Raw genomic sequence first — 24,576 nt, 5'->3', positions numbered from 1 at the left:
AGGTGTCGCCACAGCGAATCATGTGCCTCAATCTAACTCTTTCCTCTTTATCCTCTTCTCTCACACCAACTAACTTCATGTCCTCTCTCACTACATCCATAAATCTCCTCTTTGTTCTTCCTCTAGACCTCCTACCTGGCAGCTCCAACCTCAGCATCCTTCTACCGATATATTCACAGTTTCTCCTCTGAACATGTCCAAACCACCTCAATCTGGCCTCTCTGACTTTATCTCCAAAACATCTAACATGAGCTGTCCCTCTGATGTCCTCATTCCTGATCCTGTCCATCCTCGTCACTCCCAAAGAGAACCTCAACATCTTAAGCTCTGCAACCTCCAGCTCTGCCTCCTGTCTTTTCTTCAGTGCAACAGTCTCTAAGCCGAACAACATCTCTGGTCTCACCACCGTCTTGAACACCTTTCCTTTCATTCTCGCTGATACTCTTTTATCACACAACACACCTGACACTTTTCTCCACCCGTTCCAACCTGCCTGCACTCGCCTCTTCACCTCTTTTCCACACTCACCGTTGCTCTGAACCGTTGACCCTAAATACTTAAAGTCTTAACTGGGGAAGGTCAATATCTGTGATTAATTATCATCACAGAAGAGTCAACGACCCCACCACAACTAACTGATTTTTTTTATTGTAATGGGCAGCTGTAGCTCAGTTGGTAAGGCAGTCGTCCACAGACCACAGGGTCAGGGGTTCAATACCCAGTCTAGGTTATGTGTCGAAGTGTCCTTGGGCAAGAGACTAAACCCAAAGTTGCTCCTGGTGGGTCAGGTGAGCACCTTGCATGACATTGGTGTGTGTATATAAGTGGCCATTTACCATTTTTAATTAACTAGGTACAGAAATATAGGGAGTCAAAACACAAACCAGTAAAACAATGTCATTTACTAATTTTAATGGTTAAAAAAATACTTCTTTGCGCAAAGACACAACATTAAATCCCTGTTTACTAAGGAAACAAGGGACAAAAACAATTATAGCCACCGAATGATGACAGGTGGAGCAAGATAAGATGAGGTAAATGTTTTTGAGTAGAGAAAACAAAAAAGGCACAATCTACAATCAATCATGCCCCCAATTCACAACAACAACAATAATAATAATAATAATAATAATAATAATACTTATAATAATAAATCAGTACAACTAAAAAAAAAAATCTGAAAATCTGCAACAACAAAAAATACATACCAATTACTTTTTACAAATCTTGCCTGTCAGGCACCTCCTGTGTGTGCTACCCTAATATGACTTCTGTACACTTCTGTAGCACCCCAGTCCTGCTGTGGATAATGTACATAAAGCAGATCTACAGTGCACAGGGACTTAAACATGCTATCTGACCACCAGACATGAGACACAGAGTTTGGAAGGCCCAATGCAATCGTCATGGCAGAAGGCACCACAGCCTTGGCACATGATCATGGCTTTGAGACGGCATGAGCATTTAAGTGCCACCTCCTCAGTTGTACTGTCTGTAAAGGCCTGGATGCTAAGGGTGGTCTGGCTGGAGGCCAAGTGGGGGCGAAGCTGAAGCACACCATCTGCCATGCTCCTGGAGAAACCACCATTGTCCATCACTGAAACACTGGCTGTGTAGCTTACTGCTCCACCGCCTCCAACTTGTTTAGGGAGCTTCCCATACACCTGGAAAGGAAGGGATGGTGCAGAGGAGGGGGAAGGTGAGGAGGTGGGTGAGCCAGAGGAATAGGGAGCTTTGCTATGCTCCTTCTTTGCCATTCTGGCTAAAGTCATCTCCATGTTGATCAGTCCTTCCATTGCCCCTCCACTCAGGTAACCATCCATAGAGCTTGAAGGCTCCTTTTTGGTAACACTCATGGCTAAAATGGGGGAGGATTTGATGAGAGCCTGGCAAGAGGGCCGCGCTCCGACTTCATTCTTTACAGTGGGTAAGGGTGACAGCTGTTGTTGGTGAGGGTGCGGCTGCTTAGATTGTGGGGGCCTCAAGTCGATTTTAATAGTAGGCATCACCTCTGTCGGACAGGGGTCTGCATGGGGAGGAGATGGGCCATTGGGCATGGTCCGATGGGTTGCCTGGGACCTATCTGGAGCGGTCTCCTGTAAGGGCTGAGAACCACGTGCCTCTTTGATAATTACAGACTCTATAGTGGCCTGAGAGTTGAAATCTGACTTACTTTTGGAGGGCATTGAATTAGAGGAGGGTGATGCGGGTGGGAGAGAGGTGATGACTGGGACAGCCCCAGGGGCTTGCTGGGACTGATACTGTGATAGACCTGAGACCTCCATTAGACATGAGAGTGGGCGGCTTGTTGGAGAGTTTTTAATCTGAGGAACTGCACTCATCTCTGGACTAGGAGACTGGGCTGAGATCTCAGGCCTGTGATATGGCCCTGGTGTCCTTGCCACTGGGGGTCTGGATTGGGGCCTTGGCAATCGGCTAATCTCCAGCCTGTTGGCCGAGTGAGAGGGTAGAACTTTCTCCAGGGGCAAGCTGCCCTGCAACAGCTGGGTGACCAAAGGGTTGTTGGCTTCCACACTGGATACTGGTCTGACTGCGCTGCCCAGTCTCTTTGAGGCAGCTGCAACAGTTGGGTGAGAGACAGAGGGCTTTAAGCCCCCTTGACACTCCTCTTCAGCAGAGCTCCGTCTAGAGGCTCTACAATCATTTATAGGATCCATTTTCATCACTATGTTGGTGTCCCTGAGCCCTTGTGGGTGGGCTGTAGAGAGAGATTGGTGGTCCTGGGAATGGGAGTGGCTGTGCTGAGGGTAAGGCAGGCTACTGGGGAAGCAAGGCTGAATGACCGTTTGTCCTTGGCGACTTGAAACATGTGCTTGGATGACTGGCTGCTGGTTCTTATGATGAGGGTTGTAGATGACCAGCTGGCCATTTTTCTGGGTGCTCAGTGTTGAGCACCAGTCCTGGTCAGGCTGGTGCTGTTCATCCTCACAGTCTGAAGCGGTTTCTGTGGAGTCGCTATGTGGTGTTCCAGCCTCATCGTCTTTCTCTCCTGCAGAGGAATCCACAGTTAGTGGAGAGGATGCAACTATTTGCTGAGTCTGTATAGCTGACTGAGGGAGCGGCTCTTGGTGGTCAACATGGTGGGACCCATGCTGGATGACACCACTAAGTCCAGCCTCTTTACCTTTTTCCTGCTCTTTGGGCTGACAGGAGCTGGCCAGCGTCTGAATCACATCTACACCCTGAGCCCCAAACCTGGGTAGGGAATCCGGGATTGAGGTTGGGGCCAGTGAGGATTTCTCATAACAATGATTTGCCCTCTCTAATGAAGCAGCAGACTCTGTCACTTGACTTTGCCTGGGCACAGGGGTGGTCAGAGATTCAGATAGAATCTCTGGCTCTGGGGAGTGTGAATCAGCTGTTTTGTCTGTTAGGCCATTAGAGGAGGTCTGGACAGTCATTAATGATGCCTCTATTTCATCTCCAGGCTCGGGCCCCCTTGTTACCTCCTCTTGAGAAGGGCTTGGTGTTTGCGAGGGCTCCAAAGACATGGAGGTTGAGGTAGTGGACAGTGAAGGGGAGGGCTGGGGTATATGATCTACACTGAGAAGCAGTAGTTGTGTTCCAGACGAATTAGTGCCTGAAGACGATTCCTGCTCCTCCATCCCACCATCCCCTCTGCTTCCACTTCCTCCTCCTCCGGGCTCGATAGGTCCTGGATGCTCTCGCGCTCGTCGTCCATTGCTGCTATCCGGTAGCCCAGCAGCAGGCCGCAGCCTGACCCCTGCCGGCCCTGCCCCGTCGCCAGAGGCTGCAACAGCAGCAGCGGCCTCGCGCTGGGCGCGGGCTTGTTGGGCACGGGCTTTGATGTCTGCCAGGGTGCGTGCGCCCCCCGTCCCCGACCTCCGCGAGCCCTCACCTGGTGGCACGATCCGGGGACAGATCTGGTAGGTGGGGTGCCCTTTGACCCAGGGAGGTTTAATTCTGGACAATTGAATCTGGGTCAAGAAAAAAAGATAGTCATTAGTCATTCAGGTCACTTTACCAGGTACATTTTTATGTGTGCATGCTTAAGGAATAAAGTCTTACCCGGATAGGCGGCACCTTGGGCTCTTCTGTTGTCGGCTGCGGCTTCTCCGAACGGACACCGTCAATTGTGGTACGAAAGGACTGACGGTCATCGAGCCGTGGCCTCTTTTCGGGGAAGCTGGAGAAGGCCCGGGTCTGCTCAGGCCTTCTCTTCTGCTCCTTGAGCTGTGTGCTGGGCACAGGGGTGGTGGCTGGGCTGGCTGAAGGGCTGCTTTCACGACTGCTGGTGGCAGTACCCCCTGTAATGGATGTGACCACGGAGGCAGTGTCATCCAGTGGATCAGCAGTAACTGCAGCACTGGAGGATGCTGAGGAGGATGAAGAAGAGTCCAGGCCTGCAGCAAAAGCTCCTTGTCTATCAGAGGGCGAGGAGGGTGAGGAAGCAGGCGATGATGCGGAAGAAGAAGGAGAGGAGGAAGAAGGGGAAGAGGTTGAAGCCAGTACAGGTGCAGCTTCCTCAGGGAGCAGACGAGCTGTAACATCAGGTTCTTCATTTGCACTGGTGGACGCTGGGCTGGGGCTGGGGCTGAGGGTGGGAGTGGGGGTGGGGGTGGGAGTGGGAGTAGGAGTAGGAATGGTAGTTGGCAATGTGACTGGCTCTGGAGTGGGAGAGGGCTTTGGCTCCAGGGAGGCACTCTCAGTTGGGAGATCAATACCACAATCGGCCTGCAGCACCACTTCACCTTGAACAACTGTGTTCTCAGACATAGGTGAGCCAATTGAGACTGCTGATACATCCAGTGCAGCGTTGGCCTCAGCTGCCTCTGTGGATGGCAAGGCTGGAGCAGCAGCCTTGCAAAGAGTCCGACGTGCCCTGCGGCGCAAGTCAGCTCGAGTGCGTCTTCTCATCCTGCCATCTCTTCTTCGCCGACCCACACTGCGTCTCTTGGGGGCACCAGTTGCTACCACAGCCACATCGCTATCCAGAACAGTAGTTGCAACTTCACTGGCCTCATTCATGGTAAGCTTTAGAGACTCTTCTTGTGTCAGGCCAGACCTACAGATACAGAGACTATAGTTTAGCACAATATGGAAATGCAAAGCATTTCAAAAGGAAGACAGCAAAGAATAGAAATACAAATATGACTGGCATGGCAACATTGAGCTTTGAAGAATTTCTTTGAATAAAGGACTATACATTTGTAACAAAATCCCCAATAATTTGTTGCAGTGTTTAATTCATTTGGTGCTTTCTGAAATCAACACAGCATCACAATTATACATACCACCACCACAACAAACACACTCACTCAAGTTATTGATTCAGCGAGGCTGAATGTTCGAAAATATCTTCTAATTTACTAGGCCTACATAACATTAGTAGTAGTGACTGACTACAACAGTTGGCTTCTCTGTGCCCACGTGAAAAAATCCACTTATTGGATTGACTAACTCCCCGTACAATGGGAAGTCCAAGGAGCTCAAAACATATCTGAGAAAGAGTATGGTAGTTTTACACAAGTTAGGAATGTCTCTTGGAGCCATTTCTAAACAAACTGCAGATTCAAAGATGATCAGTTTAATGGACTGTACATCAATACATGGTTAGAAACACACCAGGAACCACTAGGTCAAGTGAGTTGGCCGTTCTCCAAGACAAAACTACAAAATCAACAATTTAAGTCTTAACTCAAGTTTTTAGTTGATCACATGGACAAACATAAAGACAAAGGCGCTTTTCTGCTGCCAGTGGACTTTCCACAGAGTGGATGAATTACTGAAAAGGAGGACTACTAAAAGTGTTTTGTAGGGCCTAAAGTTTCTGAGGAGACAGTTTACCAAAAGCTAGGTGTGTGGGATTTGTAGTTTTGAATTAAACCATGTGTTCCAAATTCTCTGGGTTTTCTTTTACATTTACTGTCAGTTGTAAAATCATTCTAAAGGCCATTTTATACTTCTACATTGATACACATAAACGTCGACACAGACGTAGAAAGAAAAAAAGAATTAACTGTAGCTCGCAGAGGCCCCACATGCACATCTCCCAGCACCTCAACAAGTTATGCTGAGGTGTGCGTTGACCAAGCTGAATGGATAATGTCAGGATCAAAACACAAATAGAACCAGAAAGAAGAAGAAAAGAATAATAGAACAAGAAATGGAACCATTCAGACCTGCCTAGATGTTCACACTGATTTTATATAATATTTATATATGTTGTTTAATAAATTAGGGTTTATTCATAGGTTTATTCAATAACAACAAAGTACAGGACATTGCAGATGTCTATGTCTATAAAATACTTTGTATCCTCATCTGAGCAATGAATGCGAAAAACAAGGGAACTCCAGAGGCTTCACAAACTTTCTCTTGTCATTGTAATTTTGTGCTCGCGCTCCACACTTCAGGAAAGCATCGTGCAAAAGAATCACTCCTGCACGGGTCTGGACAAAGTTAATCAGGTCCATTTTATCGTTCACAGACGGTGAGTGCGAATTATAGAACCGCGCATATAATTTCTGTTTTTGGATTGTTTCTTCATTTTCAGCAAATTGAGGTTACTACGATACTGCCCTCTCGTGGACATGTATGTCTGTCATGCAAGTATAAAAGAATCACGTACGAACATATCGTAGCGTAGGTACACATCGATAGAGACTATAATTTATACTATATAGTCCAATATTGCTGTAACAATCTTGATGGGTGTATGTAAACCTTTGCAACTGTAAACGTCTTAACACACGAACACAAAATTGACATCAAGGTTTTTAAAAATAATTTCTGCCAATAATTTTAACAAATTAGTAGTAACCATAATATAACATATCCCATGAACTACCCCAAATATGACAAAATCCTAACGGCTTCAACAATGAAGAATTGAATTGATTTGGCTCTTACTTTTGCCCATGGTACTCTTCAAAAAACTTTTCCTTCCACGCCTCAACCTTCTTCTCTTTCTCCATTTCTTGTCGAAATCGCACTTGCATCTCATGGGTGAACTCACCTAAACAGGTAACAGACATTAAAGCTTGAAAGGGCAGTTTGACAAATTAAATTACAAACTGTATCCCAGTATAGTTATTAGAATAAACAATACTTAGCTGTCATTGTCATTTCATTAGATTTAGAAACTCTAAACTCCAAAACTAACGATGCTACCGTTTTATTTTATTATTTGAGTTATTTGAATGGTTCTTGAAATTATAATAAGTTTACAAAGTGCCCTGTTTCCGGTTCAGTATTTATACACTGTACAGTCTTTGTTATAAGTTATATCCCCAGTTCCTTATTTTGAGGCTTAAGTCCCAGAAAAGAGTTAAAGCTGGTATGAGTGCTTTTCCCATCAACAAAAGATTTAATGCACATTCAGATAATACAAAAGTTTCTTCATAATCTGAAGTAACAAAAATAGACAATGAGTGTAAAATTTTAAAGTTATAGTAAAATAATAAAAAATAAATCAGTGCAAACATTTGCATCCTTCTTTATTTGTATGTCCTCTTTTTTTTTTATAACCTCCAAAAACTTTGGGTCAACTGAGAAAAGCTTTTGTAGTCTTTAAATGGCAAAACACTCATAATATTTTTGTCTCGTTAAAAGGACCCAGTGCCTCTACATTTTTAGCTTTTTAGCATAATGGTAGGAGGCTTTGCATTAAAATCTTCTGATTTTTCCCGATGCAGAAATACACGCCCAAAAGATCAGAAAGCCTTCACCATGTTTGACTGTTGAAATGGTGTTGTTTAATTTTCTTTTGCAATCTTATTTCGCTGTTGAGAAAGTTTCTAACACCTGTTATAGGCCCCTTTGTCATCCACTTGTTGGAAGAGTCTTAGTGCATCTACATTTCTTTTTTTTCGGGATTATGGTTTTCACAGTTAGTACTGATATTCCTTAATAATTTAAAGTAGCTTTATATCTGTCTAGCTTCATCAACATTTATCTAAATCATACTAAGGTTTTCTGAAAGTGGTTTTCCTGATCCCATTAATTTTGTTGCTCTAAGCAAATTGCTTGAAACTGCCCTTAGAGATAGACCAAATCAAATTTAACACACCTGGTGCCACTAATTGGGGCGACCAGGGCACAGGAGGTAGTGCAGTCATCCACTAATCCCACAGTTGTAAGTTCAGTCGCCAGCTCCTCCGGTCACATGTCAAAGTGTCTTTGAGCAAGACACTGAACCCTAATTTAGTGAGTGCTTGCCAGCTGCATAGCAGCTCCCCCCTGGCTGTAAGAGTGTGTGTTATTGTGAGTGCGAATGGGTGAATAAAAAGCAGTTTAAAGCACTTTGAGTGCCAACAGGTAGAAAGTGCTATATATCCGTTGCTTTTTTGTTTATTAGGTTATAATAGTCATCTTATACAGAAACTAAAACTGAAATGACATTCGAAAAAAATTGTTTCTGAATGTGACAAATTAAATGTATATTAAAAAAAAAAATCACTGTGAAGGCTAAAAAATAATTAATAATGGAAATGAAAGGTTTTAGACTTAATAGTCTAAAAGACTTAATAGTCTAAAACTTTGTAATCTTCAAGTTGGATCATGCTGTGAAAATGCATGTTACCACGTACTGGAGGGACTTTCTTGGACTTTAAAAATGGTAAATTTTAAAGTCTATTTAGCGTTTATATAGCGCCTTTCTACCTCGACATCGACATGTGACGGGAAGAGCCGGGGATCAAACCAACAACTGTGAAATTGGTGGAGGGCCGCTCTGTCTGTGCGGCACAGTCGCACTGTAGTGCATAGAAAGAAAGTGCTAAGAACACTCCGGTTAATATGCAGCTTAATACTGCCACTTACCCTCAGCCAGACGTTCTTTCCAGCTCTGCGAGGCATGGGTGAAGAATTCGTTATTGAGAGCTGAACTACTCAGTCTTGCCATTCCATCTGGTCCAATCTGCAAGGAGAGAGGAAATACTGTATACATTGGTGGAATATAGTTATAGCCTATACGTCAGGAAAAAAATGTGAACACACAGAAATAAGTAATCTACTATACTTCAACATGACCTAAATAGTTCAACTAGTTACTAATTAAAATAATTGAATCTTCTTCTTCTTTTCCTTTGGGCTGCTCCCTTTCAGGAGTCGCCACAGCGAATCATGTGCCTCCATCTAACCCTGTCCTCTACATCCTCTTCACTCACACCAACTAACTTCATGTCCTCCCTCACTACATCCATAAATCTCCTCTTTGGTCTTCCTCTAGACCTCCTGCCTGGCAGCTCCAACCTCAGCATCCTTCTACCGATATATTCACAGTTTCTCCTCTGAACATGTCCAAACCACCTCAATCTGGCCTTTCTGACTTTATCTCCATCACATCTAACATGAGCTGTCCCTCTGATGTCCTCATTCCTGATCCTGTCCATCCTCGTCACTCCCAAAGAGAAGCTCAACATCTTAAGCTCTGCTACCTCCAACTCTGTCTCCTGTCTTTTCTTCAGTGCCACTGTCTCTAAGCCGAACATCACTGGTATCACCACCATCTTAAACACCTTTCCTTTCATTCTTACTATACTCTACAACACACCTGACACTTTTCTCCACCTGTTCCAACCTGCCTGCACTCGCCTCTTCACCTCTTTTCCACACTCTCCGTTGCTCTGAACCGTTGACACTAAGTACTTAAAGTCCTGAACCTTCTTCACCTCTGCTCCCTGTAACCTCACCGTTCCACACATGTATTCTGTCTTACTGCGGCTAAGCTTCATTCCTCTGTTTTTCAGAGCAGACCTCCACCTCTCTAGATTTTCCTCCACCTGCTCCCTGCTCTCACTACAAATCACAATGTCATCTGCAAACATCTTAGTCAACGGAGATTCCTGTCTAACCTCATCTGTCAGTCTGTCCATCACCAGAGCAAACAAGAAGGGGCTCAGAGCTGATCCTTGATGCAGACCCACCTCCACTTTGAACTCCTCTGTCACACCTACAGCACCTCACCACTGTCTTACAGCTCTCATACATGTCCTGCACCACTCTAACATACTTCTCTGTCACTCCAGACGTCCTCATACAATACCACAGCTTTCTCTAAATCTACAAAGACACAATGCAACTCCCCATGACCTTCTCTGTACTTCTCCATCAGCATCCTCAAAGCAAATACTGCATCTGTTGTTCTCTTTCTAGACATAAAACAATATTGCTGCTCACAAATGTTCACCTCTGCCCTTAGCCGAGCTTCCACTACTCTTTCCCACAACTTCATTGTTTGGCTCATCAGCTTTATTCCATCAGCTAATTCAATCTACTAATTCAGTTACTAATTCAATCTCATGGCTGCAATTTTTGCTGCACACAAATTCATCTTCTTTCTTGCACCTTTTACAGTAAAGACGAAATCAGATGTGCAAACTGGCAAGAATCAAAAAAGGTGATATTTGCCTTGGCTTCCCCCCCCCATTTTTAGTTATAACCAACTTGACATGATTGAATGCCCTACTACAGGGGTTTCAGAGTTTTGTCATGTGGCCAGGAGGAAACTGAAACCAAAGCACTAACCGTGGGGTTCACAGACCCCTATTCTACTAACTACAGTCACCCCCAAAACTTGATAGCTGATGCTATATTTATCACTATGAGGAAACTGCTGTTGGACAACTGCATGTGGATGATGGTACTACTCTGGGGTTTCATACAGTTACAACCACTTTAATTCTTCATGTTATTGATTCAACAAAGCACCGGAAAAATCTTTTAGAGATTTTGGTCCATGTTGATATAATGACATAACACACTGAATTTAAACAACGAACAGTTAACGATTTGTGCTACGGGATCCAACACAACCACCACTAACCTGAAATGTTGATAAAAGGCAGGATGGATACATGCCTTCATGTTGTTTATGCCTGTCTGAACCTACCATCTGAATGTCACATCAAAAGTTGAGACTCAGGGCAGGGATTGTTGTTTCAATCCTGTCTATTGTCCAATTTTGGTAAGCCCTTGTGAATTGTAGCTTCAGCCTCCTGTTCTTAACTGTTTTCTGGCATCCAGTGTGTTCTGTGGCTGCTAGAGCCCACCTGCTTCAAGGTTTGACATGATGTGCATTCAGAAATACACTTTTGCATACCTCGGTTATAACCAGTGGTAAGGCATCCAAAAGGCATTTTCAAGATTCAATACTTTACTGCCAAGTCGACACTGTCGATTGGAATGTGTTTCAGTGGGCTTGCACATCAACAGTAAAAAAAAAACACTTACCACATTACATAAAAATCCCAACAGAATAAAATAAAACCATTAAAAAAAAAAAACTTAAGAAATGAAATCAATCCAACAACGCAATAAATAAAATCTTTCAATTTGATAGGTCACCCTAAGGCAATATTAAAATTAAGGGATTATAAAGGGAATATTAAATACCAAAACCTTGTGGATAATTTACCAGAAATAAATGAATAATACCTTTGCACATAAAACACTCCCCAGCCACATAATTAAGACCATTATAGACATTTATAAATATATAACCTTAACTTTTTGCCTACTGAGTTGCTGCCATAAGATGGCTGATTAGATATTTGTGTTATTGGGCAGCTGAACATATGTACCTATTAAGTGGCCAATGAGTCATAGCTGATAGCAATTAGTAAGTAACTAGCAAATCTGTGATGTCGACAAACCTTAAAAGTTGAAAAATATGCAGTAAATTCTTTTTTAAAAATATGAATAGAAGCATACCTGACGGTCAACCTCTGGCAGCAGCTGCAGCAACTGCTGCTGTGAATGTGTAGGAAAGGCTGAAAAGGTTCGCACGTTGATAAGTGCTCTGATGTTTGTGTTGACCAGGATGGAGCCTGGGGTTTCAAAGTCTACATCCACCCCTCCTCGACTCCTCTTCATAGGCCCTATGAACCCATGTTAGAAAAATTATTAACTCAGTCTGATGCTAAGGCTAAAGCCATCTGCCAGTCAAAAATGCCATTCACTCGGAAAGTTTTCAGACCCCTTCACTTTTTAACATTTTGTTATTTTGCAGCATGATACTACAGTTGTTTTTCCTCGTCAATCTACACTCAGTACTCCATAATGACAAAGTGATAAACAGAATTTTTAAAATGTTTGCAAATTTATTAAAATGGTAAATAGTCGCTTATAGTAAATTGTAAAGCGCTTTTATCCAAAGCGCTTTACAATGTTGATTCCCATTCACCCATTCCCATACACACTCACACACCGATGGTGGTGGCTGCCATGCAAGGTGCTCACCTGACCCACCGGGAGCAACTTGGGGTTCAGTGTCTTGCCCAAGTACACTTCGACTTGTAGCCGGGAGCGGGGATTGAACCACTGAAGCGGGGACTGAACCACTGACCCTGTGGTCCATGGTCAACTGCCTTACCAACTGAGCTACAGCTGCCCCATATTAAAAAGACAAAACTGCCGAATGCACTGTAAATAACCCGGTGTTAAAAATCACACATTTTGAATCAATCTTCAAACAATCTTTATGGCAGACCTCTTTTTGTACAGCCTTAGATACTGAAATCTGTTAAAAAAAAATAATAAAATTAAAAATAAAAACACTCTTGCGGAAAGAATAGGCCTTACTTACTGTGCCTTCCATAATGTTTGGGACAGAGGCCATAATTTATTTATTTGCTCCTATGCACCTTATGCATTCCAGCAACAAGGAATTGTTCCATCACCAGTTTTTGTCTTTCAGCTTCACTTCTGAACTGGAAGTAGATCTGATATGTTGTGTAAATAGACATCTTTTGCTTGTGATTGTATTGTAATAAATTTTTAACAAATGCAAACTAATATATTACCCAACAGAAAATGTGAACGATTGCCACAGCTGTAAGAACATACAACAGTCCACCAAACATTCACTGCTTTTTTACACATTGGCGCTAGTTACACTGATCAAACCGCACCAGCATCAGCTACTCATCTAACTGTTACAACAGTGATGATGATCAGCTTGTTTGCAAATTTGCTTTAAATGTGTGTTAATAACTGGATAAAATGTACATCTCAGTGGGTGATCATTACAAATTTCAAAATGTGCTACACAATATTGCTTAACACAAAAGAAAATCAGATGAGTCATTACACAAAACTAATGGTTCATTGATTGGGCTGATTCTTCAATTTTGGTTTTACCAGCATCATCTAATGTTGATTAAAAAAAAACATTTTGCAGACATATCTGCAGCTTAAACTACGAGCCTCACACTCATGTATGTGATTGCAGTGTGCTTAACTCAATGTATTTTATTGGCACTTGAAAGGAACGGAGTGAGATTACCGGACCTAAATTCCTGTCTGTCTGGTCTCTCTGAGCTAAACTGCTCCTCGTGCACAGAGTGGAGGAGGAAGGACAGAGAGGACTCTTGTGAGGTGAGACTTCACCAACTTTAGTTTACAACTGTACATCACTATAAGTACAAAAGAAGCAAGAAAATGTGTTTATTAGCACAAATAATAAACAAGTAAAACTCTGATAATAACACTGGTATAAGCTCTGCCTGAATCTTTCATCCGCCGTCATGTTAATCACAGTAAGATTGTTGTGTTTACAGCTTTGATACCTACTTTTAGAATTGTGCCCCCACAAATCCGCAGAGTTGGATGCCTGTGCTCACGTGCCATTTTGAAATCAAGTTCATTTTTGTATGGAACTGGCTTAAAACCACCACAGATCCACCTTTCTTTTCTTTGGCTGAACATATTTTTCTTTAAACTATACATATTGGTTTGACCATGTAAAAATTACATTGGTTTCAATTGTCAGACTGATGAGCTTTTCGGATTCTTGCATTTATAAGTGCTGTACTGGTAATGTAATTGTTCTCAAGACAAAACATTGGCTCTCACCTGAGGGGACATGCTCTCCGTTCACTTTAAGAGGGGTAAGGACGACACGAGGCATCATGACTGCTTTCTTCCTCTGCCTCCCTGACTATATGCAAAAAGTAAAAGACCAACATGAATAGAGGTTACAAACACAAATGGTGAGATGGACAGTTATATAATCAATATATTAAGCTGCTGTGTCATTTCTGGATAATGTTGGCAGCATTTCATTTGGACATTTGAATTTTCACAAGCACCCCCTCTAGACAAAAGTCAGAATTTTAGAATTCCAGTGCATGTTTGAAAGGGGCTTCTATTAATGTTGTGGTTTATTAATATATGTTTGCCATTATAAAGCAAGTGGCTTAGCTAAAAATGCAGCTTGCTTACCTGTCTTGAACGGCTAAGCCTGGTTTGAGCATGTTGATTCTGCTGTGTGTCTGTACGTCCCTGCTGTCCTGCTGCCTTACTGAGGCGGGTCTGAGGCTGGGTGCTGGGGGCCTGGAGTTCTGTAGAGCAGGAGGCACTTGACGAACTCTCATCCACTGAGGCTACAGGTCAGGAAAAGACTTTATTAATTCATGGAGCACCTTGCACTATTGGACATGACTAAGTGCTGCATTGATCAAATGATAAAAACAAGTACGAATTAAAATTGAAAAACAACATAACCATTGCTAATACATATCAGTTACAAAAGTATAACTCTAACCCTAGCCTTAAAAGATTTAAGAAGGTAAGAATAAAAGAAAAGCACTATTGAAGGTAAGAGCATAAAGATGAACTTGGATAACATTTAAAAGACAAAGGAGTCTGACCACCTACAGTGTTCATAAGAGAATACAAGGTTTTGGGAGATTTGACAGAAAATGACGAGCTTGAAGTCTGATCAAACATTCATAGGGAACCACCGGATTAAAGATTTGGTTACAACCCCAGCTGCTGAATTCTGAACTATTTGAAGACTTTTATTGTTTGTGTAAAGCAGGCCTTACACATGCAATAAAAAAAACAAAAAAAAAAACAATATACAAAACAATACAACAACCCAGTCTTCATAAAACTGCCACTCAAGGTTCCACTATCTCACACACACACACATTTCTAAACACTGGCAACATTATAAAAAATTCAGATGGCCAGGCCTAAGGATCAGTATTGCGATCAACCTGGGCACAGGGATTGGCTAATAATGTAATAACAAAGACTTCAAGACATGAACATATCACGCCGGTGTTATTTTCAAGATTCAAGAATCAAACAACTTTATTGATCCCATAGGGAAATTGTGTTGCCTTGATACAGCTGCTCTCCATGTGGAAAGTAGAAAAGCTAAAAAACTTCCAACAACCAAGACAATGAACAAGACCACCACAAACTACTGATCAATAAATAAGAAAACCCAAGCTAGAGAAAACATAAATGAAATAAAAATGAATACAATAGTATTTGTCCATTTTGACCATTTAGTCCCCCTCCTTTTTACAGAACAGGGATGAGTTAAACAGTTTAATGGCCACTGTGAGAAAGGTTCTCCTGTGGCATTCTGTGGAGCACTTGACTGTGCTCTTCATTTGCTACCAGTCAAATCGAGGATTCATTTTAACTTTTGTTTTCAAGGTACTGAAAGGTCTTGCTCCACCCTATTTATCCAACCCCCTTAGCTATAAAGGCAATCTAGATCATTGCGCTCACAGGATCAGAGCCTACTTGCAGTCCCTCATCTCCGCATTTATCTGTGATTCTGAAGATTCAGTTTTTATTATGCATCTGCATTTTAAAACTTTTCTTTTTACTGTAAAGCACTTTGGTCAACTTGTCGGTTGTTGGAAAGGGCTATGTAAATAAACTTTGATGTGATTTAACAATGCTTAGTACTGGCTATACTTGACCCTTTGCTGCTAGGTTTATCATTCCAAAGTTTAAAAAAAAGAAAGACGGCGTAGAAGACGGCCTTTTTCAACAGTATGTTGTATTAATTGGTCTGATAAGGCAGGTTGTCTATCCAATATTTAGTTTATTGTGGCCTTCTTTGTGGCCCTATAGTGATTCATGGGCAAAACCTCACAGGTTGACAAAAGAGATGGTCCATTATTAAGATGTTGGGTAGCAGAGACTTCAGACATGTCTGTAATAAAAAGGGGGCAGAGTTGACTAAATGCTATAGTTTTCAGACAGCAGAGAAAACAGCTACACTGTTAAACAATGTTTGACATGTAGATAAAAACATGTTATAATGATATACAAGTACCCGTTTTTCCTGCAGCCGTAGTTTTATTTTCTGTGTCGTTTTTCTGAAGCTACAATTATTGATTAAATTTAATAAACTTAAAGAAAATGTGAAAAGAATTTTAAGGAAAAAAGAGAGAGACAGCTAACATACAGATCATTTCATTTGTTGTTTTGTTTTCTTTATAATTTATATGAATTTAACTCAAACTGATTTCCATCTAGCCACTCAACTATTAAGGCCTAGCAAAAAAATTCCTTAAGTCTAGGATTTTTGAACCACCTACCTTTTTGTCCGATTTTTATTTTAAAATTATTTTTGAGACTATGCAACTATTTTAATAATTAAATAATCAAATATACTAAATTGTCAGTAAACTGACTGCACCTAGCTGTCATTTAAATAATTTAGCCTGTCAAGGGCATGAGCCAAACCCAGCCGTCACCAGGAATAGGGTTAAATTGAATTTTACCTAAATCTGAATCAAGTTCTCAGTCTGCTTATTGGATCTGAATACTTTTTCAGGTCGTTTTTGGCGAATAAAAACATCTGTCAGTTGAAAGAAATAGTGATTTACTAAGGGTCACTGAGTCATTGTGTGTTCTTATATGTCAATCTTTACATTATCTGTTAAATTCTATCTTGTGGCGGTCTCTGAAATGACAAAGCAAATTAAAGGATTTGTTTAATGAATCCGAGCATTTTTCCAACTTGGGATCTACAGTGGCGACTGTGGTGCAGGATGTAGAGCAGTCGTCCATCAACCCCCAGGGTTGTTGGTTAGTGTTACCGTCATTGTCTCCACTGGCAGCAGCATTGGTCTCAGTGGAGTCACAGCTTTCCTGCTCAGCAGTCTCAGTAGGTCCGACCTGGGCCACAGCTGAGCCTGATGCAGAGGTGCTGCTGCTGGAAGCTGCCAGAGTGGTGTTGCCAGGTGCTTCTGTTGGAGACTCTGACTCTGAGGCGGTCTTCGTCCACTGCAGAGCATTTTTCTACAGTGTGAACGGTACAAAGTTATAAAAGGGTTCTTTAACTGGAACAAAAAGAGGCTTGTCAAAATGTGTCATCCTAAAGAGAAAAAAAAAGGTCTGCATCGTGTTCAGCACCTTAGTGAATCTCAACAAGTAAGTGAGGAGGTATATTTTGGTAAAAAAGAAAAGCCTTCCCAAAAAAAATGATTACCCACACAACCTGTATCTGTTACATTTAGAACATTTTTCAAACACAACACTCTGGAGCAAAATTTTATTATCATCATCATCATCAATAGAAAGGTAATGTAAACTCATAAATAACATTCACAGGCATAGAGAAAAAGATGAAGTACCTTCAGAGTGAACAGGCTCATCCGCCCAGGCAGCTTGAAGAAGATGCTGTTCTTCACTCTGTCTCCTCTTACCTGAGAGTGCAGCATGGTGACTAGGCAGGCCAAAGGAGCTGTTCCACTGCACAGAGGAGTGCGCACGCACACACACAAACTTAGTTAGGGCTCATTTTATGGGACACAGGTCAGACAAAAGACATAAGGATGCAGCAGTGTAGTTATATGTATTTTTCTCAAGAATTGACCTAATGACATTCCAGAATGACCAAAACTAGCAGTGTCTAGCAGTTGTGATACAATTTTAAAATGTCAACAAGTATTTATAGTGTGGTGTCTGCTTCTTTAATACATCTGGTTGTATTAGCTAATTTTTGGGCCATGTCACATGTTATACAGCAGGGGCTTTTAATGGTAATACCAGTTCGCTATTGCTCTGATGCATAGAACAAACAAGACAAACAAAGGGCTGCACTGACCCCTTTCATTAAACAGAAACGAAAGAACATTCCAGTTACATATAAGCATTATTGTATACTGTGCAGTTTATAACCTTTACTCAAATGGCCGTTGGTACTGGCAACAAAAATGGGAATTTAGTGCAAACTGCTATTTTAAAATTTGCCTATATATAATATTCCTATCAATTTGATGATTAACTTCACCACTTGTAGCTAATTGATGTTAAACAGGTTTTTATATATTTGAAGTACAGTGTGTTACTTTTTCTTCAATGTTTCCCCCAAAAACCTGGCACTCTGATATCTGACATTTTCTGTTTTCCTTACTCAGTTCACATGTACATTGAGACTTAAAAATAATGAATGGATGCAACTGGGAATTACAGTTGATTCATAAATATTGGAACAATGTCAGCTTTTGGCCTCTGTACACAACCACATTGTATTTGACTCTCACTATGTAAGCAGTCAACATTTACATCTTAAATGAAAGGGGTTTGACAAAAGTGTGGCAATAACCATTCAGGAATACACACACCCTCATTTGTGATGGCTCATAATCGAGTAATGGAACAAATTTACATGTTTACTTGGATGAAAATCATTTGCAAGCAATGACTACCTGAAGTCTGGAACCCATGAACATGACCAAATGCCAGATTTCATTGCGAGATACTTTGCCGGGTCTTTACTGCAGCCGCCTTCAGCCGCTGCTTGTCTTTGGGTTTTTCAGTTTCTCCAGTTTGTATAAAAAAAAATTGCTCCATTGGATTGAGATCAGGTGATTTGGCTATGGATGAATTTCATATTTCTTGGGTAGCTTTCTCTGTATGTTTTAGGTCATTATCTGCAATACGTAGCTGTGTCCTATTAGTATTGTGTTTTCTTTTTTTTTTCAGCCTAATGATCAGCCTCCTCCACTTGCATAGACATCTCTTTAAACCTTATGTTTAGAGTTTCAGTGAACAGCTATCAAATGCAAATGTAACAATCAGAACCACCTCTAGGATTTGTGCCACTATTTATGAGCCAATAAAAATGGGGTTGTGTAATTCCGGAAGATTACACCTTTCTCAATCCCCTTGAAATAAAGCAAAAAGTTTTGACTTTGTTCAAATTTTGAGTGTTTAGTTTTTTAATTCAATGGTGTACAGAGGCCAAATTAAAAAATGAATCGAACTGTGCAATAAAACCGATGGCTGGTATTAGGTACAATTGTGACTGTAATGTTGACTGTTTGCATTTACTATTCAAAAGACGATTAGTACAGAAGGAATGTTAACGCAATAACGGGCTACGGTCCTCCAACTTACCTACTGTTTAGTCAGCAGCAGGTAGCAAGTAGTTCATGGAGAAAGAAGAAAACCTCAGTTATTATCACAGTGATTGGCATTTTGTAGTTGATCTCTTCGGTCTATCACTGACTACTAAAAAACCCAACAAATCAAATACTAATAGGAACAGATGTTGACACTGTTGCCAATATTATTAAACCAAAATACAGCAACAATAACATTGTAACTGTGAACAAATATTACACAGCTTCTTGTGGTTTATAAATCCACATGGTTTCTATTTACAGAGAAGTGTGTGTGTGAGTGTGTGTATGTGTTTCTGACCGCATTTCCTTCAGTCCCTTGGTCTGGATAACGTGGAGGATTTGTTTTGGAGTCATGGGTGCATCAGAGAAGTTCTCCAAAACCTGAAAAACATCCAAATTAATTTCACCACACAGAAAGACAAACCCAGAAAACACACCCTTAAGCCCATCAACCTACAGTCAGAAAGCAAGTGACTCAAAGGCTGCGCCAACTACTGATGAGTAAAAAGGAAAAAAATCCCTCCTGTCGAAATGGCGAAGAGTATTTTAATCAAAGAATTTTTTAATGGGAATATTTAACGCACATTAATAAATGTTCCTTTATCTTAAGTAAAAATGGTCAAAAGTGTATAAAAAGAAAGTTATAGTTGCAAAGATTTATCCTCCTAGATAACCCACCTAGTCAATAATTTGCAAAATCAGGCCAATCAACGCCGTAAAGAATTGGCAAATATTTGTAATATAGTAAATAATGAAAATTATAACTTGGTTTTTATACACCCCTTTACCATTTTTGGCATGTCTGATAATTCAGTTCATCAACTATGTTTTTTGCTTTACTCATTTTACTATTTGAAAGTAAGGAGATGCAAAGTTTTGCACTCAACTATACATTTCTCCTAATGTTTAATAAAGAAGCATGTAGCCTATGTATTGAGCTAACTTTTTATTTAGCTCAGTGGAATTATGCTCCACAATGTATCTTATTTTGGATTTGTCTTATTATTGCACAGAGGATCGCTGTCCTTTATTTTCCTTTGATAATGAATAATACTAAGGGCTATGCAAAGGAGTGGCGAAACAGTTGAATAATAACAAAGCAGTTCAGCAAGAGTGAGGGCTGGGATGAGCAGAGTGGATTGATTTTGAGTTTTATACTAGTGCTAGCAAAAGTTACATAAGCCCATTTTGCATATGACCTCCTAACAATGTCTGGAGAATCAGCTCCAGACATACGCAGGAGTTGTTGTTTTACCGTATACACCACAGCAGGAGATTTTCCTAATCAAAAGCGTTCCCACATAGGGTGAAACTGCTTAATTTCAATGATTGGTGGCAACTGGCCAGAGCATGCAGAAGCCACAGCAAGACAGAAAAAAAGTGCACACACACACACACAAAGGAGAAGTTGCTTTAAATAAGCCCAATATTTCAAGATTCACTTACATTACTTGGACTTTGTACTGGGGGGCTAGAAAATTAAAGTCCAAGTAATGTCAGAGCTATCTGACTGACATTTGCATGCTCAATGCAGTAGTTTCGAGTAAAGTCTAGAAAAGTTTAAGGTGGTGGTGTGTGTGTGAAAGCAGTTATATTGTAGTTTTACCATTTACCAATGAATAGGTCACTACAACTGCAGGTTTGTGAACCTAAACACTGAATTGAAAGGTGACGTCCAATCTTCACAGGAGAGGGATTTCCCAGCTGAAAATGATCCCAAATCACACGTATTTTAAAAAGAAGAAAGAAATGAAAACTATTACTTGATATGTGTTTTGGAAGATTCCCATTCATCCAGGTCATGGTTATCCCAAAATTATTTTTTTGGACTGGAGAAAGTTATTCATCATTCTTAGAACTACAATCAAAAGAGTCCCTTTTTTCATTTGCCTGGACCACAGGGAGTAATAATTATAAAATTATAAAAGTTTTCAGAATGCTATTTTGGAGAATCTTTTCATTTCCTACTTCAGAACAGGTACTTTTTCAACTGAATAGGAACCTGATCTGTAAAACAGATGAGGCTCCAGCTGCTGCTATTTTTCCTCCTAAAGCTAATGTTAGTTCAGCTATTTTATCATGCATTTCCATTAAATTAATTATATGTGGTCAGTTTATCCACAATAATCTGACCCAACTTTTTAGGACCATGAGATGTGTGCTACCAACAGTGATCTCAAAAGACTGGATAAATAAAAACAACCAGGAAGAAAAGAAACTCACCAGTTCGACACACTATACTAAAGTTACTAACTGTTGTTTTAATAACACATAAAACATTATTACATTCTTGGAGACGTACATTAATAATGAATCTGACTCGATCTTTGCAAACAAACTGCTTTGCAAATTAAAGAGACTCCAATTGAAGCCAGGACCAAAATATAACTATATTATATGTTTGTGTGTATATATATATATATATATATATATATATATATATATATATATATATATATCTCAGGTCCATGTCTCACAAAATTATTTTCAGCTTGGTTCCTAACAACCTTATATGCCACATCTATTTGTGATAGCATGGGCCTATCTAGCCAGCAATAGTAGCTAGCTACTGAACCCACTATGTTTATCCTAAACACTGAACAATGTGAAAACCTACAACTGATCACAGTTCTACAGAAAATATCAAATAAGTTACTTGTTAGACACACAACCTATTCCTCAGTTGTGAATGTCTATTTTGATTCAAATGAGTTAATTTGCTGTAAGAGGTACCCCACCCCCACTGCTGATATTTAACTCCTGCCATACAACTGTTTCATGTGACTGCACTTTCCCTATCTGTTAATTTTGCTCGTTGTTGATCTTCTAACAGAACCGTAACCATTTAACAAACGTTAACAGCGTTTTTTGGAATTTTCCCTCACTACCCGAGCTAAAGTGAAGCTCAAGAAAAGTGAGTTGGTGGTTAATGTTAGCTTCCAGCTTTGCTAACATTAGCGTGCTTTATGGTCAAAACAGTATGTAGCTTCTATAACGTTAGCGTTATTCCAATTTAAGCAAGAACATACATTAACGACATTAACAACGTCACGATTTGCTGACTGGCTTGGTCAGAGAATGTGCTTGAAGTAATTGTGGCGATACCGTAACTCTTATGTTATTCTGCTGGTTCTGATCTCAATAGGCGTAGGACTAGCTAGCTTGCTGCCTAGCAAACAAAGAGCTCAAAACAAGAGAGGTAGCAACATATTAGCGCGCTAGTAGCGTTAGCATGTTGCGTAGCTTTTTTTTTTTTGCCAGCAGCCACAGACGCATGCTGCAAATGTAAAATGTGTATTACAAGTAACATTTAAAGCGCACATAATGTGTCTCTTGACTATGTTAACACAGCTATGCTAAAAGCTAGCGTCAGCTGAAATTACAGCAGAGCCCTACCTCTAGTCGTGAGGAGAATATTCAAACACTGCTGGCTCAATCACCTCACATTGATTCAAAAATGATTTACATGCAGCTAGTTAAATGCATAAAATATACAGTTACCATGCGAGCTGCCTCGGCCCAGGTCCTCTCCTTCTTTCTCTTTTGTTTGTCCTTCATTTCCTCTGCGCTGATATCTGTGGCTAGCCTGCTGTGTGTCTACAAAGCAACCTCAATACGAGGGCAGTTAGCTCCTTAGCAAAACTGCTAACTACGTTTTAGATTCACTATGTGGACCCAAATCGAGACGTCCTGTAGCTCTGGACGATGATACGATGTTTGCTTGTCTCTGATAACTGTCGCTAGTAGCCCAGTGCTTTGTCTAAACTAGCTCAAGACACATCGTCCCTCTTTAGCACAGAGCAGTGTGAGTGCAGTGCTGGCTGTGGTGGTGCTGGTGCAGGACAAGCCTCTCTGGAATGTAACAACCAGGTCAAAGGTCAAACCCTCTGCAGGAATGCAACAAAACAACGTCCGGCCCTCCTCATGCAAATACTACGTGAGAAGAGATGGTGCATGCAAACAATCATATGTGATTTCAGAATAGCTCCATTTTGATAGACTCTTCCATGCCCCAGAGACACATTATATAATATGTAAAGAAACTGAGACAACCAGAAGAGTAAAATGTTGTCAAAATTCAACATATTAAAACAGATTCCTAGGCTTATTGACTACACGATCAACATTTTCTCTCCACACATATAAGCTGCTTTTATTACTGAACGTTATCAGTCAACATAAAAGGTTTGGAGAACATTATAGCTGACTAAATCATGTAACAATGAACCAGGCCCATTTATTCAAGTAGGAAGAAGATCACGAGTTCCAGCAAGGATTGTACATGAGCTTCCCTAAAGTACTAAAATTGCATTGTATGTATGGCATTTAAAAAGGAAAGAATACAACCCACTGGTCAACAAAAGCCATGGACAGGGGCTTTTAATCAAAACATTGACATTTATGAGTTGTGGAATTTCACTCAGTGACAGATGAGATGGGCTCTTAATGGAAAAAGCAGTTTTGATAATGGATTAATGACTGTATGGATGGAGTTCTGGAATACACGTTTTTCTTTAACTGTGTTTCTCAAATAGAAAATTTATTCATCTTCAGTGTTTTCCCATTTTGGCAGCCATTTAGATTTCGATAGGATTTTAGCAATTTTTGCTATTTCTATATTTTTCATTGCAGGAAAAGAGACTTTTGAGGATGTAATTGAACTAATTGATGTTCTGAAAAAATGTGATTTGAGTGCTTTCACTCTGAAACATTATTCATTAATTTACAATTTACATTTGTAATAACTAAGGCATTCATCACCACAAACTATGAAGCATAAATTACAAACTCCTATTTATGAGATTATTGAACTTCAAAATATGACATATCAGAAAAGAGATGGGTATTTTAACAGTGATATACCCAGTATGTCACATTTATATTCATAATTAATATAATGCAAAAACCTGATTTGGAAAGTTCACAAAAAAGAAACTCAAGCTTTATACCATTATGGCTTTATTGATGAAAAAACAGGAGATGTCTCCCTAAAGGTATCTGTAGCGTTTTTTTCTTCAGTATTTAATGAGTTGATATTAGCTGACATTTAACAGCGTAACAGGTCACTGATGTTGACATCAAGTACAGATGTATTTGTCTTCCCATATACCTTGTAACTCGCAAACTACAAAAAACTATGACAATCAGGAAATGCAATTACAGCAAAACTGTCTAACAAAGTGGTGGTGAAAAGGAGGAAGTGGCTTGTGTTTGTTTTAAGCCGAGGTGTTACTAGTACTCTAAAATTCCAAATGTGAAAAAAGTATAACAAAGTTCATGTCTACAAAGTATTCTGGCTGGAGTTAACTAATAGAAGGACCCCTTCACGCAGGTCTAAAATGTAATAATAATGATAATAATAATAATAATAAATTTTATTTATAAAACTTTACGTTTGTCAACAAATGTTCTACACAAGCAGATT

At 40.4% G+C, this 24,576-nt stretch overlaps 1 protein-coding gene across 3 annotated transcripts; it reads right to left on the bottom strand.

The window, feature by feature from the left end:
- Positions 1–895: 895 nt before the first annotated feature.
- asxl1 (ASXL transcriptional regulator 1) lies at positions 896–23,011 on the bottom strand. Of its 3 annotated transcripts, XM_067526228.1 has the most exons (11): positions 22,653–23,011; positions 19,450–19,532; positions 17,376–17,493; positions 16,839–17,040; positions 14,209–14,369; positions 13,840–13,924; positions 11,698–11,864; positions 8,806–8,902; positions 6,895–7,000; positions 4,051–5,047; positions 896–3,959 (listed from the first exon to the last, which is right to left on the bottom strand). In XM_067526228.1, exons 1-11 carry the CDS (start codon positions 22,707–22,709, stop codon positions 1,353–1,355), a joined length of 4,680 nt encoding a protein of 1,559 aa, XP_067382329.1. In that variant the 5' UTR covers positions 22,710–23,011; the 3' UTR covers positions 896–1,352. The 3 variants fall into 3 exon arrangements, with proteins under 3 accessions (XP_067382329.1, XP_067382330.1, XP_067382332.1); XM_067526229.1 differs by lacking the exons at positions 19,450–19,532; positions 22,653–23,011 and adding an exon at positions 19,144–19,162; XM_067526231.1 differs by lacking the exons at positions 13,840–13,924; positions 14,209–14,369; positions 16,839–17,040; ... (1 more) ...; positions 19,450–19,532; positions 22,653–23,011 and adding an exon at positions 12,226–13,782.
- Positions 23,012–24,576: the final 1,565 nt, after the last annotated feature.

The sequence above is a fragment of the Channa argus genome, chromosome 13, assembly GCF_033026475.1.
Source record: "Channa argus isolate prfri chromosome 13, Channa argus male v1.0, whole genome shotgun sequence".
Taxonomy (NCBI): domain Eukaryota; kingdom Metazoa; phylum Chordata; class Actinopteri; order Anabantiformes; family Channidae; genus Channa; species Channa argus.
The sequence above is the reverse complement of the archived record's forward strand: the minus strand, read 5'-3'. Positions and strand labels throughout refer to the sequence as shown.